Below are 21,108 nucleotides of genomic sequence, written 5' to 3' on the forward strand. Positions count from 1 at the left end.
AATTTGTATCCTTTTTTTAGATTTTTTTTAAATTAAAACATCATGTATGACATTTTTTGCATATGATATATACATACATATGGTATGTACAGGATATATACAATATATAAGATATACACAATATATATACATATGTAAAACCAATTAAATACCGTGTGTGTGTATATATATATATATATATATATATTTGTATCAATCCAAACGAATCTTAACTTTTCTCTTCAAAGCATAAACAACATATAAAATCAAGAGTCTTAACTCATCTCTTCAAAGCATAACAACATCCATAGCAATAACAGTTTTTCGGCGAGCATTAAGCTGCTAATACATGCTTATATAAAAATGAAATCGCATAAGAGAATGATAGAATAAAAAATAAAAATAATTATTTACATCGAGAAACGGCAGCTGAAAAACATAATCAAAAAACGAAATCAACAAACCCTGTGAAACAAAAAACGCAACCACGGAAGAGCTGAAAGAATAAGAAAATATAATGACAGCTGAATAAGTTTCAAAAACTGAAAGAAATCACTCTATTAATGACAACACAAAAAGAGAGGAAACAAAATTTAAAAAAAAAAACACTGAAAGAAAAAAAAAGGAAATACGAAAATAAGAATTCTTTTGAAAATAAGAATTCTTTTAAAAGTATTCCGATTTTATCTTTTTCTTTCTAAGTGTATGATTAGAAGTACATTCACTTCAATAAAAATCGTTAATTTCATTGGTTTGGTATAAGCGGAGACATGGACTCGGTCTAGATAAATTTTTCCCAAATAACAAATAATCTACTATAATTAATAGAATTCAACAACATATCTTAGCTATGATAATTATTTCATTCAACTTTTTAAGGTAGAAGAATTTCAACATAAAAAACTCATATTCTACAAAAAAAAGTTACAAAAGATAAAAGATGGATAGATATAATTAACAATGGAAAAATATATCAGAAGTTATACAAAGCTCTAATGCCTTGAACATCATCTGCGGTTAGATCTTTGGTCACTCCACGAGACGTATATGCATACATAACAGCTGCTTGAAGGGAGCTATGTTGAAGTCCCAGAAGGTGCCCTATTTCATGCAAGGCCACGGTCTTCAAGTCAAATGCACCTTGTACTGCCCCCACTGCATATTTTTCATCTGCATCGTAATGAAACCTTCCATCTTGTGGTGCAAAAGCATGAGCCGTAATTCCACCAGGACCATCGAAAGGCAACCCATCTCCATGTTCACCTCTGTAAAATCCAATTTTTAGATCTGCTGTTTTATAATCTTGAACGCTTGTGAATTTGAATTTTGTAACAGTAGCCCACGTTTCAAAAGCATTCGCAACAGCACCCCTTGCCTCAGTCGGGGTACTGGGTTCAAACCCATAAGTGAGATTGTACTTTGAAACTGGCCATTTTGGTTTCCCTCTAAAGAAGGTATAGTGAGAAACCATGTGAAAAGAGCTAGAGCTATGGCGATGGTTGTTCTTTCCAGATAGCATTCGAGTGCTGCCGTTGATGATGTCCGGTATCCCACATCGAGGCATCATCATAATTGACATTGTTTCATAATCTAAGAATCCAGTAGTGTTCAGATGGTAATTGAGTTGATACACTTTAAGAGCAGACTCCAAAACATCGTCAAATTCATCATCATCAGCAAAAGATTGGTTTTCACAACTTAAATAACCAAAATGTTTGAGATACTTTTTAAGCTCATGAATGCCTTTGATCTTATCACCCTTCTTGCTGCCTTGAAGATGTTCAAGGAAAGCAAATGGTGATAATTTTTCAGTATTTGAGTGGGATAGAGCTAAACGAGAACAAAAAAAAGAAATTAGAACAATGAGACTGAATGAGAAGATGGAAATTTTTGTGGAAGCCATGATATTGGGTTCGAGAATAGATTTGTTGTGCTTGCCACCAACTTTAAAACTTTTAAGGGTATTTATAGGCAAAAAAAGTGTTTATTTAATTGTGTTGGGAAAAAAAAATATTTAGAAAAATAAAATTGATATTTTCTACATAGAAAGAATATGATATCCAGCGTATTGTATCAGGACAATTGATATTGCACGTTGAAGCAATAATAAAAAAAAAATATATAGAAGAACGCACCAAGACATAAGTTGTTTTCGACAATAATTTTTTAAATAGGTCAAATGTTATTTTTTATAGTATTTAGTAATATAGCATTTGAACTAACTTCTAGAAGGTAGGATAACGTTTCACCTAATAGCTACTAAATCAGCTAATTTTATCGAACAAACCCATAGAAGAAATAGAAGCCCAATTAATAAAAGGATTATTTATGGAAAGATCATTTAAATAACAATTTGTGAAAATTTCAAATCATTTTAATTTATATTTATCTTTTAAAGTGAATCTTAAAAATTAATTGAGACTTTAAAATTACAAAACGATATCAAACAATGTAAAACTATGAAATGCAAAAATTTAAGTTTAAATGTCAGACGTTATTAAAGTTCATCTAAGTGTATTTATTAGTGAATTGAAATCCAGGAGATAATATCTTTAGAATGTAGACCTCATATAAACTTTATAGAAATAATAATGGAAAATTTTTAATCAATTGAATCCATTTTTGAAATGGAAAAATTATTTTATTTAGCCAGACATTTATTTCAATTGGTTATTATTTTTATAGGATCAATAGGTTAATGGTTGAGTGTATATCATATATATGTCATACAAAATCTATTATTCATACCCTACCCTTGCTCTCTGAGAATTCTTAATGTATTAAAATAATTTGAGGATTTTAATTTCAATAATTTTTTTTTTTTTTTTTTTTTTTTGTGAAATATAATTAATCCAAAGATTTTATTGTCGAGGTATGAGAGCCGAAACCCAAAAACCCAGTGCATACATTTGAGGCCATGGGTTGGTATTGGGCCTGAGTCCGCAACAATGCTAATGGATTAAATCCAAATTGAACTTTAAGATTAATTTCATCATTTTTATTAAATTCGATATTTATAGGTATAATTAATTTTGCTAAAAATTATTATCATTATTACTATTGATATTTTAGTACCATTATGTTATTCTAGTATTAAAAGATACAAAAGTTAGTTTTATTATACTTTTGAGTCACAAATTGATAGAGGTGAGCATTCGGTTTGGTTAATTTAGTCAATTTGATTAATTCGGTTAATTCGGCCAATTCAATTCAATAAATAAATATTCAATTAAAAATTCGATTAAAGAAAATTAAATTTTCGATGATCAATTAAAAATTAATTTAACCGAATTAATCAAATTAACTCGCTCTAAAACTACATCGTTTTGATTAAGTAGTGATTAAAATTTTCAATTAATTTTTATTTCGGTTAAAATTGATTAATCATAAATTTTGGTTAATTAAGTTTTTATTTTCTTTAACTTAAGTTTGATTAATGACAAAAATTAATTCAGTCAAAACGGTTCAATTAAGTTTAATTAAAAAATTAGTTCAATTAAATTCGGTTAAACCAAAAAAAATTTCACTTAATTTATTTCGATTAAAAATATTGCTCAAATTGACTGAATTGCTTGAATGCTAACCCCTACGAATCGATATGAAATCAATAATGTAGAAAGCAATGCTAGAAGTAAGGTTGAGTGGTAGATCTATCAGAGTGTCAAGATAAGTGTACCTACAAGCATCCTGATGCTAAGGTCTGAACGTATGAGAGAATTTTCAGAATAAATAAGGATTGGTTATGTATATTTAGATGTAGGATGTTGAGATTCTTTATATAGAGTTTAACAAGATCTTTATCAATATATGATTAAGAATAATCTTCTAAGAGTTGTCAAAGTGCAGGTAATCATGATATGACTAGTTTTTAACTTCTCTAATCAGTTGCAGATTTGTAGTTGCTTATTGGATTAGTCACGTATTGAGTTATGAATGATAGCGTATGTCGCAACTTTTTGATGTGGTTTGTAATAGATGTTTCCTCATAAGTGATTCGATCTGCTTTGAAAATGACCTTGTGGATTTTAATTCAATTGTTCATATCACACGGACGCATTTAGAATTGGTCATGTCTAAGGATATTTTATACGAAAAAAATATTGAAATTGCTATGGAACATTGCTATAGACGCAATTCCATTGCTATTTTGCTTTGCTATGCTTAGAGACAGAAAAATCCTAGAATAAATGAAGAATAAATAAAAGAGTTAGCTACAAAGTTTTGAAGTTATTCCATAGCTATTTAGCTACGGAAAGAATTTCGTAGCTAAAATGCACATTTGTCTTTTGTCCGTTTCAGTTGCCACCAAATAGCATCAACATATCTGCAAATAGGAATACAGTATGACACGGGATATATATAGCTACAAAATTTTTCATAGCTAAAATATTAGCTGTAGACGGTAGGTAAAGGAAACGACATCGTCTCAATAAAATTTTTAATAACTTTCTTATATTCAAAAGGCGTTAATCTTCCGCTATTAGTTTAGGTTTTTGGCAATAGCAGACACTTCTTTTCCGTTTATCATCGGCAAGAGATTTTTCTGGCAACTGAAAAATTAGCTAGTTCCTCCTTTCTAAGTAGATGTCTTCTATTTTATGCATTTTGAAATGATAAATTTAGCAACTATTCTCTCTTTCTTTTAAAAAAATTAGTCTGCCATTATATTTTTTGCTATTTTCTAGAAAATGAAAGAGGAAGAAGAGAGTTCAAGACTTTATTTCTCGAATTGTAAATTCTCTCTTTTTTGTTTATATGTAATCTGGAAATTTTTATTTGATTATTATTGCTGTTGATTATTTTCTAAGTGTTATAATCTCAATTCTTTCTTTTTATTTTTATTTTTTGTTGAAGAAATTTATTGTTGCTTGAATTCAATTTATCCTTTAAGAGCCAGCCTCGTACAAAGCTTCAATCTCGTTATTATTCTTTTTATATGTTAAATTTTATCCTGTTCAGATATGGCCAATGATATTTTAAAATTTTTAATTAAACCTTTTTTTTTAAGAAATATAATTCATTAATAATAAAATTAAGTATTACAAGTATTCACTAGACATAGAATTTATTATCATAATTAATAAAAAGTTCGATAATCTTTTAACAATAAAAAAAAATCTATATTAAAAAAAACTAAATTTAAAAGAAACAACATTAAATTTTTCCGCTTGAAGGTAACCTTGACCAACATAAATTTTCATAATAGCAACTGGTCCTTTAATTGATTTGGACAATAAAATAATTTTTCCGAATCTTCTATGCTTGGATAGCTTTTCCAAAAACTTGTTATATATGACGTACACGGATGAGTTCGTGTCACTATGTATTAATAGTATCAATAAAGGAACAGGCCGTACTACTAGGCTCCATTAATCGAAGATACACATCAGTAAAATAAAATCTAAATTCTCCAACCAAATAAAATCAAATGTCATACCTTTTAATAACAAATCTTCACAAGAAGGAACTAAATCCTCGTGGAAGAAGGGACAAAAAACTCCAAATATGGAAACCAAGCAACAATAAAAAATAAAAAAATAATAAAAAAAAAAACATATCTATTGGAAGAAAATAGATCTAAGTGTATTAAAAATGAATAAAAGATCAGGAGTGAGAAGAAAAAAATAAAATATAGCAGCAACCCCAAATAAAAACTAGAGCTAAATAAACTAGAGAGAAAAGATGAGAGAAACCTTCCTATATTTTCAAATTAGATATAAGTGTTCATAAACTTTTTTTATTTTTTATTTTTGGTGAAAACTGTTGATATCCAGATCCTATTACCAGAGACCGTTTAATCCGGCTCGGGGCTTAATAACAGTTAAGGCTCTTCACTTCTTTTTATAGGTGCGTTGGTATAATTTTTTTTATTTTAATTGGTCATAACTAAGCACAAATTTGGATATTTATAATATCACTAACGATAAATTTGAAAAATCTCATTGGTCCACGTTTATATTTGTTATAGATTATGTGAAAGATATTTATGAAAAAAAAGTAAACAATTTTTAATTTTTAATTTATTTTAAATATGAAAATTTTTTACAAATGAATATATCCATTCGTAATGAATTCTGCATTTTTTGAATTTACTTAAATCCTAAATTTAAGTCATAAAGACAGTATTACGGGAGTTTTCCTAAAAAAAATATGCTTGAACTAGGTAAATAAAAAAATCAACTTTTTTTTTTTAACTGAACTGTATTGGATCGGGCTCTAATTGAACTTTCAGAATCGTCGATTCTGAACCAATTTTGGTTCACTAAAAGCTTGGTTTGATTTGAACCGATCCGATGAGCGTTAACACGTGAGTCCATTTCTCTCTAGACCCCGTAGCCTTGCCGACTCGAGGGCGAGGAGGGCTGAAATATATAATCGTCGGAGACAGAAACAGCAGCAAAAGAAAGACAAAAACCAAAAGGATTCTGAACAAAGTGAATGAATATGGAGAAAACGGTACGGAAAGAAGCAATGGAAAGCATTACACAGAGGCTCTCGGCAATGGAAAATCTCTACTTCCCTCGTGCTCTTCAATCCACCGCCACTGATCCCTCCAACCGCAAGTCTCTCCTCCTCGACCTCCTCGACCGTGACGCCGCTGTTTTTCTAGGTACTTCTCTCTCTATTTGAATTCTTTGAGAACTCTGAATTTCTATTTGAATACCAAGAAAACAGAGGAAAACAGAAATAGAAGTTAGGACAAACTTTTTGTTTTTTACTAATTTTCTATGACAAAGTCGCCTTAATTGACCTAATTTAGGTTTAGTTGCTTAATTGATGATATTATAGCCTCCTGATTTATTTGATTTTGTCCTTTTATATCCAGAGCGATATGGAACGCAATTGACTTGTGAAGAGCTTGGGGAATTTGATATGTTAAACAATGACTATGAGATAAATTGGCATCTCAAGAATCTAAGAAGCAAAGCTAGTCCAACTTCTGAGGAGTTGAGGTCAAGGTCAGTGAAGGTTAAAAACAGGAGACTGGCTTACTTGAATAAATTGATTCATGATGGGAATTACTTCTCTGAGGATGCAATGAGGGAAAGAGAGCCATATTTGCATCATGAGTTTGTTGGGAAGTTTCAGGATCAGAGTGCTAGGCGTATGGCTAGGCCAGGAGAGCGGTGGTCAGAGACGTTGATGAGGCGGTCTGAGGAAGCTATTTTGGTTTCTAAGATTAGAGCAGAGCAGCAGAGGTTGGGTGTGGCTGAGAGGGATTGGATTGGTAATGAAACAAACCAACAAGAAGAGGAGGAGGAGGAAGAAGAAGAAGAAGAAGAAGAGGAAGAAGAGGATGAGGAGAATGAAGAAGCAAAGAAGGCTCCTAATAGTGCACTATCCTCTGAGGTAGATGACATTCTTTTATTGCCTTACATCTACATTTATGAAGTTCTATGTGTTAGTTCCTCATCATGATCTCTGTTGCATGATAAAATGTTTGTGTCAAAAAATTTAAATGCGGGTTTCATCCCTTTGGCAGTTAGCATTCCTGGTTCCATAATTTTCAAGTTTTGATAAATCATTTCCGCTGGTGTGAATATGCGTTTCTTTGTTCTGCTAAGTCTCGATACCGAACAATTGAAAATAATGGATCTTGTCTCTTTTTTTTTTTTTTTTATTACTTGCCTTTTCTCAACCAGGCAAAGCCAATTGAATCTTCCATACTTTTTGTTACATTATTTTAGAATCTTTTAGGTAGCAGCTTCTTCAACTGTGTAGAGGTATAATTTTCTTTCACTGCATTGGAAGAGTTTTATATTTTCCTTTTCAGTTTGTATATTCCTTTTTAGTTAAGACCATTTTGGATATTTCATATTTTTGCTGAACTTGTGTTGGATTTCTCAATTGTGCCTGTGTTGTCAATCTAAAACTCTAAATTATGTTGATCCCAGATAAGTTGGGGTTAGTTAATATGACAAACATAAATGAAAATTGGAAGATTGTTTAAATCATTTAATTCGGAGCAGTACAAATTCAGATAATATTACCTCTTCTGGCAAGGAAAAATAACACTGCATTGAACCTGCAATCATAAAGTTAAGAGGATTCTTCTTATCATGTCAAAGGAAACTATGCAAGTTTCGGTGTGCGTTTGCATAATAATTGACTTACATTGTTGATGCTTTATCACTTGATCTTCCTTTCAGTTAATTTTAGGTGGCTATATAAATAGAGCTATCATGAAATTTCATTTCTTCATTTTAGAATTTTGTTAATACAAGTCTGTTACTGCTAAGAGTATGAATAGCATTATTGTTTGAGTTGTTGATAAAATGCACTTTGCTGAAATTGTCGACTAGAGGTCATTTAAGTTTATTTTTAAGTTGAATTTCACATAGATTAATCATAAAAGCTTCAAAATTGTTAAACAAGATTTCAAACCTGTTTTTTTTCCCAACATCATCTAAAAGCATGCTTCTCCAAGAGCATTGTCAACCACAACGCCAAATAGGCTCCCAAGTTGTTTCACATGTAATGAGCTTTTTACATTTACCACTTTCAGATGTTGGAGGATAGCAATGATGCCCAATCGAGCAGGGAGCTACAGAATGAGGGAGCAACTTTGTCACTAGAAGAGAAAGAAGATATGATGAATCAATTTACATATATTATGCACCAAAAGTTTCTTACTGGGGAAGACGATCAACACTTGGATTACTCAAAAATAGACGAAGATGAGACCTTGGATGATCACTGGCTTAGAGAAGCCAGCCATGACGCTGAAGATAAGTATTTTGCCGAAGATGAGGATGATTATGATGATCAGGTACAGCTGCATTGACTGTCTGCGACCCTTTCATAACATGTAGACTTTGTATGTAGAATTTCGCTTTTGTAGTTTGTACTTTGTACTTTGTATGTATGCACCCATCCATCTTTCCTTCTGAAGTAAATGATCTGAATCATGTTTTTAATTGTTTGTGGTTTCTAATAGCTTAATAGAGCATATGGAGAGTAAAAATGTGTACCACAATGAAGTAGGTGCTAAATGATAGCCTGCTGCCTTTTCCGGAAAATCGGGATCGTATGAAAACTAGGAATTAGTCATCTGTATGCACTACATATTTATGAACTTAGATTTAAGAAGACAGGATCATCAAACTCTTCATTTTAGTTTGGAGTCTCAAAAAAACTGATGTTTCTGCAATATAATTGTCATTCAGCATTGTTGTATTAACTATGTTTTGCTGCCGTTTATGTATAGAAGTCATGGCTGGATTAGAATTTAGTAGCCAAAACAAAAGCTCGAGGAAGTCTCTTTTTTTTGTATTGCTTGTGTGAGCACAGTTGTTGCGAGGGTTTGAGCCTGAAGAAGCAAGTGGTGTTTGCTTAAGCAAATCACTAGGTCTATAATGATTTGTGAAGCATAATTTTTATTAAACATTTGCACTTGCATCCACGTGCATACTTTTTTAATCGAGGCTTGATAAGCGAAAGCCCCTCATAATTTGATACCTGTTCATTTTATTATGTAGATGCCTTATACATTCATATAACTTAACTTTGAGAACTACGGTACATTTATCTTTCATTGCTTTTAAGAAATGTTAAATGTTCGACATAAAAATAATTTGTTCACTAAAAATAACTGAACAAAATGAACTATGGTTTGGTGTTCTATTGTAATTAAAATCGATTCATCATCCTGCGAAAATAATTTTATGATGTTAGGTAAATTGTTGAAATAAAATTTCAATAAAGTTAATATTATATTAGGTAAAATGTTGAAATGAAATTTCAATATTAACTTTTCTATTTTTGGTTCAACCAAACAGGCAAAGGTTCGTAATGCAGGAGATCCTTTCAATTTAGTTTTCTCTATTTACAATGCTAAGAAGATTCGATTCGATCCTTTCAATTTAGTTTTCTCTATGAAGATTCGAACCTCGGACATTATATAATGCCTCATCACATTGGACTAATTACTGGTTGGTTAATCATATTAACTTATTAGTCTTAAGGCACGGTAATAAAGAGACCACGGATATTTATTGTTATATTTTTTGAAAAATGTCAGGAGTTAATAGTTAATTTTATCAAACCAGAGTGTTAATGCTGACGCTCACCTTGGATCTGCTGACGCTAACCTTGGATAAGGCCCCAAGGATAAAGCCCGAAGCAAAACCAGTATGTGGTTCACATGGGCCTGAGAATTGAAAGCCCCAATCGTGTATGTGTATATTGTTATTACAGCCCGTATCTGTTCTACTTGGCCTGCATTCAACAAACTAGTATAAATAGCGGTAGACGTTATTGTAATTGATATGTTTAAGACACAAACTTTAATTTGATTGCATTTAACCTTGTTTGGAATAAATAAATTTCATAGACTCATAGACTAAATGAATTTCATAGAATAAATGCATTTCATAAAATTTTGTAGAATTTATTTGTAAATTTAAATTTTTGTATTTGATATGAAAAGTAGGAGACTTAAATATAATTGAATCAGACTTTACTAAAAAAAATGTGGAATTACTAAATGAGTTCTACAAATTTACTCGTAATCCTTTTAGCTTTTTAAAATTATTATATTAAGTATTTTTTAAGAAATAAAATTAAATAAATTTTAAATTTTAAATTCATTTCAAATATAAAAAATTTATTTATAAATAAATTTTACATTTTTCTTATTTTGTGTTTTTTGTTTTTTAACTGATAGCCTACCGCCTGTACATCCACATAGCTTTACTTTACGACTGTGTTCAGTATCAACTTTTTAAGTAGCTTTCAATGTTTTGACCAGTCAAAACGTTAAACTCTGTTTAAAAGATATTCGGTTAGCTTTTAGAGATTATGATAGCGTTTTGCGAAGAAGTTAACTCATTTAATGTTTAATTTTTAGCGTTTTATGAAAAGTTACTAAGATAGTTAATACTACTAAAATAGCTAATTTTGCTGCATGTGCACTTTATTAGAAAACTAAACCAAAGGCCTAGTTGAAACAACCCGAATTTTTATTTTCAAAGATTTTCCAATTAAATTTAATAAACCGACAGCTTGGAAATTTATTTTAATATTTTATTGCAAACACTGTGAGAAATCGAACCGAAAATCGATTGAAAAAGCCAAAAACCAATTGAAAATCAAAGATTTGGGTGGAATCGAACCGAATCGAACCGGTTCAACCCAAACCATCTAGAAACATCTCTTTCTTTTCTTTTTATCTCCAGCGCTGCACCTCTACTTCTCACCCTCACCAGCGCCCCACCTCCACTCCACCAACACAGCCACCGCGCCTCCTCCTCCCTCTCTTCTTCTTCTTCTTCTTCTTCTTCTTCTTCTTTCTTTCTTTCTTTCTTTCCTTTTTCTTTCTTTCTTTCCCTTTCTTCTTCCCTGCAACTGTGTCTGCGTCACTGCCAGCAACTCCAGCAACGTCGGCCGATCACCACCGCGCGCCAGTTGCAGTCGCACCGCCTCCATCGCGCGCCAGCACGTCCCGTAGCTCCTCCGCGCGCCACAGTCGGCCCTCTGCCAGGTCTGTCGCGCCTACAGCAGCAGCACCAGCTTCAAGCCTCACCGCCAGCCGCACCTCCGCCCTCTGCCAGATCACCCAGCCACCGCTGCAGCTCCCTGTCGCAGAAACACCACCAGATCGTGCCACCTTCGCCTTCCCTTGCCACTGTCAGTCGGATCCGACCACTTCCGGCGTGCGTAGCTCCGATCCGACACGAGCAAATTTCCGATCTAGCAAAAATTTGACAAAAAAAAAATATATATATATATTTGGGGTATAAATTAATTTAACTACATTTTCGTTAATTTAATTTTATTAATGATAGTTAATTAAATCTAGTCATTTTAGTTAGTTTAATTCTAATAATTTTAGTTGATTAACTTGATTTTAGTAATTGGTTTTAGTAATCTTGAGTAATTAATTTAATTTATCAATTTTGATTAGTTAAATTAATTTAATTTGGCTAGATCTACTGATTAGTTTAATTACTTGATTAATAAAAATAATAGTTAGTTAAAATTAAATTCAGTATTAAATAATTTATTAGGAAATTTTGGTAATAATAAAATTTATGGAAATTAAGTGTGGATTGAAGGTAGATTATATTGTATGTAATTTTAATTTATAAATTATGGATGTAGGTTGATGTTAAGGTTGAATGTAATTTTGATATTACTATTTGGATGGAGGACGGGAAAAATTGCATTGATTGATTGCCCGACGGATGGGCTGTGTGGTTTGAAATTATTAAATAAATTGTTGATATTTTAACAGGTGGATAGTCCAATTTTTAGGGGAGATGCTGTCGAAATTTCGGTAGAAAATAAAATAAATTTCAGTAGAAAATAAAATAAATTTCGGTAGAAATTAAAATAGATTTCGATAGGAAATAAAATAGATTTTAGAAGAAAATAAATGAAATAGAGTTAGATAGAGAAATAAAAATTTATTACAGAAAAGAAATTAAATATCGAGATTAAATTACGTAGAAAAATTTAGAATATAAAATAAAATTATTAGAAGGGTAAAGAAATATTTTGTCTGATAGAGTTATTCTTTTTGTGTCATTCTTACTTTGCTTAGATCGCCCGGGTCCATCTAGTGCTCCTCCAGGACAACATCAAAGCTAGAATTTCGCTCTCTATCACTGTGAGTAATAATAAATAATGCATATCAACACTGCATTTGCATGAACATTTATTTATAAATATTACATTTTTATTTACATATTTACGATATCTTATAAGTATTTTATCATATATATTATGTTATGATCACTATAATTATACTTATATATAATTGTGCATTTGGATGAAATTGGTGTATCTTGATGAATGAATTGTCTGATTATTTGTGCTGTGACTATACTGTGATTTGTTTGTGTGGAATTGGGATGAAGTGGGTCACCATGGGTTTGTGAGACCGTTACCATTATATGGATCCAAATTATGATTATCGTTAGCCGGGTAAATGGGAGATCGGCGCCCCCGTGTGCACCTACCGTTACTGTTACCGTTAACCACAGGATGGCCTCTCGTCGTTGCGCACCTGATAGTCTAGATCTGATCGCAGCCCGCAGGGTGGCCTCCTGTTGTGAGCGCATGATGATCTAGATTGGATGGAGACCACCGGGTTGCCTCCTGTTGGTATGGAAAAGAAAAGAGAGAATGGAAAAACAATGAGAGGGCTGGTCAAGTGAGGATTAGACCGGTCGGCCAGTATGGGGGATCGGCTCCCTGGTGCACACGTGAGAGGATGAGCCATGTGGGAGGACGGCTCATCGGGGGTTCGGTGACTCCACTGACTAATTTCCACGTGATGTGATTATTTGAAGGTGATATTGTTTGTAGGTGCTGATGTAATGTCATATGATTGACTGTTGTGTGTTCATTCAGTATACTAGGGTGCATTTTGCTTGACTGTATGTGGTGTGTATTATTTATTATTATTCACTGAGTTGTAAAACTCACCCCCTTCTCTCCAAACCTCCCAGGTACTAGGAAGCAGCTGATTCGACTGAAACTCTGCAATCTTCTCCGCAGAGTTATAAATGTAAACTTTATATTTCTGTTGTCTAATTTTGGATGTATAAGTTACTCTATTATCAGATTATTATTGAACTCCGCAGTTATAGGGTTGTGTATTACTATTGGATTTATTGTTAGCACTACACTATAAATTAAATATTATGTAATTAGCTGCAGGTGAACCAGTAAGCCCATAATGTGATTATAATTTATTGTGAATAGGCCCTGGTTAGATACTATGTGTTAATTGAGATTTAGGCTTACTACGGGCCTCGGGGGCCTTAAGCTTACCTGGGCCCTAGTGTCGGTCCGGCCCACGGAAATGGGTCGTGACAAAGGTGGTATCAGAGCAAAAGTTCATAAGTCTAGATGTAACTGCGGAGTAATTCCTGTCATGTCTTGACATAGTTTTCCTTGCTTTCCCATTCAGCGTGATTCGCAGCTAGGATAAAGTCAAGTTGTTTAATGATTAAAATCTGTATCCTTGTTCTTTAGAAATGTGATTTAGTTACTGATGCTAAGGGATGGTTTAAGCAAAAAAAATCTTTCTATGGAATAAATAATATTCATATATAATTTAAGTAGGTAAGAAGATAAGTTATATATGATTAATAAGTTAAAGTTAAATGATGAAAGTATACTATTTTTATTTAATACGTGTTGAATATGGAATATATATATTGAAGACTGCATGAATGTTTGTATACATGTGCCTGCGGAATTGAGAATGAGTTGCTAATTATTTAATATGAGAACTAAATGATTCGAATTTGAGGACATTAGAATCCATTTAACTAGAGTATTGAATTAGTATATGTATTTGATGAAATTTACATGATGTTGGTTAGTAGAATTGCTTATAATTATTGAGATGAGTATTTTTCTAGATGGAATGGATATACATGATTTTTATAAGGTTTGAATATTGAAGGATTTGGTGTGATTTGCTATAATAATTGGTGATGAGTATTTTTCATAATAAATAATATTGGTGGAATTACTATATGAAGTGAGTTTTATTTATGAGTAATGACTACTTGGTAGAGTAAAGTGTATTGTTGTATTCGGCAACTATTTCTTTTGGTGTGTGAATATAGGGAATAATATAAATTATTGTGGTTATAAGAAAAATAAATTGTGATTCTTAGTAAGAGATAAAGTACTCTAATCTTTATGTACTTAGTGATGGATATTGTGTGGATTGTGGCATCTTATGGTTTAATATGGTATAAATAAGAATTAAAGCTAATGGTATTTAGTCTTTTGATGTTTAAAATAGTTGTTGCACACTCGATGGTATGTAAATTACAAACAATGATTTTTGTTTAATAGGAGATTCTATGATCCGAGAAACAACTCTATAAGGAAATTATGTAAATAGTGGGCTATGATGATTAAGTGTATTGATGAATGACATCGGACATGGAGAGATAACTGTCCAATTATTGAATTGATGTTATACTAATGAATTAGATAAGTTAGGATGGATCTAGTCCTGTTATTATATGGATATTAAGAAAAGAATCAATTACAGAAACGTGAAGAGTATAAATTAGTATGATTTAAATGAGGATAGTCAGTATTTAGAGTTTTAACAAATTAGGGTTCATGGGTAATAGGATTTGATAATTAAAAAAAAAAAAAAAAGGAAGAAGAATAATGATACATCAGCGGATTTAAGATAAAGACCTCTATATTTTGGGATTGAAATGCTATTATATTAGGTGATAATTATATTAGAAAAATTATAGCTTGAATATAATTTGAATATAATTTAAACATAATTTGAATATAAAGAATAGAGGAGAATAATATTTGTATAATTGAACAGTGTCTTATTATATCTTTTGAAGAATAGAGCTAGGTAGATATTAAGAATTTAAATGATCATGAATAGTAATTGGATGCGATAAATAAATTTAAGATTTATGAAAATTTAGAATAATTAGTTTAGAATATGTAGTTAGAAAATAGTTTTATGAGTTATATTAATTGAATCCATTTATTGAGCTTATAAATGTATTATGTACAAGTGATAAGTGTTATTAATACTAATAACTGGAAATAAGAGTTGATGAAGAATCATGAGATTCAGCTTGAGATGACGATGAATATGAATAAATGTAATGTCTTGATGCAAAGTAGTTAGAATAAGAAATTCCTATTACTTAGTGCATTTTTGTAAGTTATTTAGTTTATTGGATGGAGAAAGGGAGATATAATTACGCCTCTAGGGAACAGAAGGGTATCTGGAGTATTTTATATATCAATGAACTAACTGGGTTTTAATTTACTGTTCATTTGGAATATTGAGATTTGTGTAAGAATAAACAAGTGAATTTGGGATAATTTTAGGGAGAAGAATACACACAAGTATTCAAAAACTGAAAACATGAATTATAAGATTATCGGATGTGTTAACAAGATGGCCTAAGATTACATCTTCACTATACTTGAAGACCAACTTAAGTATGTTAATCTGGTAATTTATTAATTTAAAATTTGCTCATGGAATGGTTGAGATATCAATTAGGATGAGAGTCATTCATATATGGTTTGGAGTGAATGTAAAGCTATTCTGAATTTCTTAGCAATTGGTGGAAATTATGATTGAATGAATAAAATTGTGTTATAAATGGCAGTTTGCGATATAACTTGTGGTTTAAAGGAATACTTGGTTAGTTAGGTCAATTTGAGGACTGGTACATTGTAACTCTGATGTTTAAGGATTCAATGAGGCATTAACCTTGTTTAGTGTAAGGCATGTAGAGAGAACATAATTAAGGCAGAGGATATTCCTAGATCGTACTAAGAATAAATTTTACAAATTTTGGAGGTGATAGACTTGGAGAAAAGGAATAACTCAATGATATTATTATCTGAATATTCATAGGCATTCATGAGATTAAGAATAAACATAAAACAAAGGACATAGTTTAATCAGGAGTTAGATTATAGGATTAACATCTTTAATCTCTTACTTAACTAGAGCAAAAGGCACTACTTGTTTAGTATTCGTGATTTCTAAATACGTAAACTTAGGTTTAAAAGATTGATTAAAGACAGAAGAAATAAGTAAATTGGATATAAACGACAGTTTGGAGAATTTTACATTTTGATTAAGCTTGTAAAAAAAAAAAAAAAATGTATAGATATATATATATCTAGGCTGGACTTCTTTATGGAATTGAGTATAATAGAATGGTACTAGCAAATTTTAGAAAATGAATTAAGAATTATCCGGCATGGCAACAACTAATTTGGCTAGTTGCATAAGTTGTTGTCATAATTAATTAAGATATGGTATGATATGATAATTTGGGAAGAGGGATAGAGAAGTTAATAACTAAAATAGAGACTTGGTAGTGAATTTGAATTTTCTCTACATAATTGTACTACTTGTTTTTACGAGATTCTCATTAGTAGGATTTGAAAAGAGACTGTATATCTATCTTTGGTTGGAAAATGGTTAAGTTGTTAAATAGGTGATGTGCTTGGGATAGAAGCCAAGATCTCCTATCAGTTGATAGCAATTAGCTAGAGAAATGTCATGATTTTGTTTAAAATAAGCTTGTAGTAGTGCCATAAATTTGTTCTCTTTAATTAGAAATGATCAAATGGTACTTAATGGTAGAACTTGATGATAATCGAAAATCTCCTTGAATTGGCAGCGACCATCTTATCTAATTATAAACTTCTTCCAAGATTATTGGAGCAATGATATTAATATTTGAAATTGATGGAAAATGGATGAGTCAGCATGTAGGTTTTGAATTTTGAAATAAGGATTCTAAATTGGGATAGTAGTAAATTTGATTGAATATATGGATTCTTGTATCAGTAAGAGTGAATACTTGGTTGTGTATGAGCTTCTTATTAAGTGATGATCACTGCCTATAATAGCTAGTGAGAGAATAAATGAGGCGATACATCAATGGAGGTCACATGATATATGGTTAATGAGATGAATAACTTTTACTTGAGCAAATGTTATGAGGAACTTAAATTCTTATGCGTAACGGTGGCTACTAGAGTCAAATCTGTGCCTTGGGTTATGAATATTTTACTTGATTTGATGACTTGTAGATATAGTACAACTCAAGTTTAAATTAACTATGGTGATAAGGTAGATATCTAACTGCTCATAAGAACAAGTATTCTCCTAATATGAATGTCATAACTTTTAGCAGTTGCAGCATTATGTGAGAAGTACAACCACCATTGTCGTAAACAACTGTTGCATCCTTGTTTCTTGTCACTTAGAAAATTCGAGGACGAATTTTTTTAAAGGGGGGAAGACTGAAACAACCCGAATTTTTATTTTCAAAGATTTTCCAATTAAATTTAATAAACCGACAGCTTGGAAATTTATTTTAATATTTTATTGCGAACACTGTGAGAAATCGAACCGAAAACCGATTGAAAAGGCCGAAAACCAATTGAAAATCAAAGATTTGGGTGGAATCGAACCGAATCGAACCGGTTCGACCCAAACCATCTAGAAAAATCTCTTTCTTTTCTTTTTATCTCCAGCGCTGCACCTCTACTTCTCACCCTCACCAGCGCCCCACCTCCACTCCACCAACACAGCCACCGCGCCTCCTCCTCCCTCTCTTCTTCTTCTTTCTTTCTTTCTTTCCTTTTTCTTTCTTTCCCTTTCTTCTTCCCTGCAACTGTGTCTGCGTCACTGCCAGCAACTCCAGCAACGTCGGCCGATCACCACCGCGCGCCAGTTGCAGTCGCACCGCCTCCATCGCGCGCCAGCACGTCCCGTAGCTCCTCCGCGCGCCACAGTCGGCCCTCTGCCAGGTCTGTCGCGCCTACAGCAGCAGCACCAGCTTCAAGCCTCACCGCCAGCCGCACCTCCGCCCTCTGCCAGATCACCCAGCCACCGCTGCAGCTCCCTGTCGCAGAAACACCACCAGATCGTGCCACCTTCGCCTTCCCTTGCCACTGTCAGTCGGATCCGACCACTTCCGGCGTGCGTAGCTCCGATCCGACACGAGCAAATTTCCGATCTAGCAAAAATTCGACAAAAAAAAAAATATATATTTGGGGTATAAATTAATTTAACTACATTTTCGTTAATTTAATTTTATTAATGATAGTTAATTAAATCTAGTCATTTTAGTTAGTTTAATTCTAATAATTTTAGTTGATTAACTTGATTTTAGTAATTGATTTTAGTAATCTTGAGTAATTAATTTAATTTAGCAATTTTGATTAGTTAAATTAATTTAATTTGGCTAGATCTACTGATTAGTTTAATTACTTGATTAATAAAAATAATAGTTAGTTAAAATTAAATTCAGTATTAAATAATTTATTAGGAAATTTTTGTAATAATAAAATTTATGGAAATTAAGTGTGGATTGAAGGTAGATTATATTGTATGTAATTTTAATTTATAAATTATGGATGTAGGTTGATGTTAAGGTTGAATGTAATTTTGATATTACTATTTGGATGGAGGACGGGAAAAATTGCATTGATTGATTGCCCGACGGATGGGCTGTGTGGTTTGAAATTATTAAATAAATTGTTGATATTTTAACAGGTGGATAGTCCAATTTTTAGGGGAGATGCTGTCGAAATTTCGGTAGAAAATAAAATAAATTTCAGTAGAAAATAAAATAAATTTCGGTAGAAATTAAAATAGATTTCGATAGGAAATAAAATAGATTTTAGAAGAAAATAAATGAAATAGAGTTAGATAGAGAAATAAAAATTTATTACAGAAAAGAAATTAAATATCGAGATTAAATTACGTAGAAAAATTTAGAATATAAAATAAAATTATTAGAAGGGTAAAGAAATATTTTGTCTGATAGAGTTATTCTTTTTGTGTCATTCTTACTTTGCTTAGATCGCCCGGGTCCATCTAGTGCTCCTCCAGGACAACATCAAAGCTAGAATTTCGCTCTCTATCACTGTGAGTAATAATAAATAATGCATATCAACACTGCATTTGCATAACATTTATTTATAAATATTACATTTTTATTTACATATTTACGATATCTTATAAGTATTTTATCATATATATTATGTTATGATCACTATAATTATACTTATATATAATTGTGCATTTGGATGAAATTGGTGTATCTTGATGAATGAATTGTCTGATTATTTGTGCTGTGACTATACTGTGATTTGTTTGTGTGGAATTGGGATGAAGTAGGTCATCATGGGTTTGTGAGACCGTTACCGTTATATGGATCCAAATTATGATTATCGTTAGCCGGGTAAATGGGAGATCGGCGCCCCCGTGTGCACCTACCGTTACCGTTACCGTTAACCACAGGATGGCCTCTCGTCGTTGCGCACCTGATAGTCTAGATCTGATCGCAGCCCGCAGGGTGGCCTCCTGTTGTGAGCGCATGATGATCTAGATTGGATGGAGACCACCGGGTTGCCTCCTGTTGGTATGGAAAAGAAAAGAGAGAATGGAAAAACAATGAGAGGGCTGGTCAAGTGAGGATTAGACCGGTCGGCCAGTATGGGGGATCGGCTCCCTGGTGCACACGTGAGAGGATGAGCCATGTGGGAGGACGGCTCATCGGGGGTTCGGTGACTCCACTGACTAATTTCCACGTGATGTGATTATTTGAAGGTGATATTGTTTGTAGGTGCTGATGTAATGTCATATGATTGACTGTTGTGTGTTCATTCAGTATACTAGGGTGCATTTTGCTTGACTGTATGTGGTGTGTATTATTTATTATTATTCACTGAGTTGTAAAACTCACCCCCTTCTCTCCAAACCTCCCAGGTACTAGGAAGCAGCTGATTCGACTGAAGCTCTGCAATCTTCTCCGCAGAGTTATAAATGTAAACTTTATATTTCTGTTGTCTAATTTTGGATGTATAAGTTACTCTATTATCAGATTATTATTGAACTCCGCAGTTATAGGGTTGTGTATTACTATTGGATTTATTGTTAGCACTACACTATAAATTAAATATTATGTAATTAGCTGCAGGTGAACCAGTAAGCCCATAATGTGATTATAATTTATTGTGAATAGGCCCTGGTTAGATACTATGTGTTAATTGAGATTTAGGCTTACTACGGGCCTCGGGGGCCTTAAGCTTACCTGGGCCCTAGTGCCGGTCCGGCCCACGGAAATGGGTCGTGACACTAGTCCACATTTATTGCAAACAATTACTAAATAGAAATTTAAGCAGAATAAAGCTCAAGATGCTAACAACAACTCCAATGCAAACTCCAATGCAATCATGAATTGTAGTTGATGTATTTTAATAAATAGAAGTTGTGGATGATGATACGGTAGAATGTGTATTTATAGATGTCAGATTTTAAAAATGGCTCTCTAATGCTTCCATTATATTAGAACTGTCTGATGATAAAAAAAATGAGAAAAAAATGAATAAATAGGAAAAAAAAAGAATTAATGGTTGAGTCACATTATTTAACAAACTCTCTGAAAATAAAAAGCGTGGTGGACAGTATGTATTTTTATTTTTGACATATTAAACTTACAGACTAAATACACAAGAGCATTAGGGAATGTTTTTATTTTTAACTTTCAATTGGTCTAATGTGGAAAATAAATTAGAATAATTCATAGTTGCATCGGAGATGTTCTAATATTATGATGCCTTGCAAGGTGGTAT

At 32.2% G+C, this 21,108-nt stretch overlaps 2 protein-coding genes and 1 long non-coding RNA gene across 3 annotated transcripts; 2 read left to right on the forward strand and 1 right to left on the reverse strand.

Annotated features, from left to right (window-relative positions):
• Positions 1-952: 952 nt before the first annotated feature.
• On the reverse strand, positions 953-1,882 carry LOC105636972 (metalloendoproteinase 3-MMP). The gene has a single exon (XM_012220381.1). It carries the CDS (start codon positions 1,880-1,882, stop codon positions 953-955), a length of 930 nt encoding a protein of 309 aa, XP_012075771.1.
• A 4,433-nt stretch (positions 1,883-6,315) lies between these two features.
• LOC105636740 (coiled-coil protein) lies at positions 6,316-8,897 on the forward strand. Its single transcript, XM_012220087.4, has 3 exons — positions 6,316-6,589; positions 6,806-7,329; positions 8,486-8,897. The coding sequence occupies exons 1-3, from the start codon at positions 6,418-6,420 to the stop codon at positions 8,762-8,764; spliced, it is 975 nt and encodes a 324-aa protein (XP_012075477.1). The 5' UTR covers positions 6,316-6,417; the 3' UTR covers positions 8,765-8,897.
• A 2,256-nt stretch (positions 8,898-11,153) lies between these two features.
• LOC149492547 (uncharacterized) lies at positions 11,154-20,495 on the forward strand. Its single transcript, XR_016318806.1, has 5 exons — positions 11,154-11,714; positions 12,524-12,589; positions 13,434-18,524; positions 19,334-19,399; positions 20,243-20,495. It is a non-coding gene; the product is annotated as an uncharacterized LOC149492547 (long non-coding RNA).
• Positions 20,496-21,108: the final 613 nt, after the last annotated feature.

Source organism: Jatropha curcas, chromosome 11 (genome assembly GCF_041381405.1).
Source record: "Jatropha curcas cultivar XTBG-Jc1 chromosome 11, XTBG_Jcur_1.0, whole genome shotgun sequence".
NCBI classification, from domain to species: Eukaryota; Viridiplantae; Streptophyta; class Magnoliopsida; order Malpighiales; family Euphorbiaceae; genus Jatropha; species Jatropha curcas.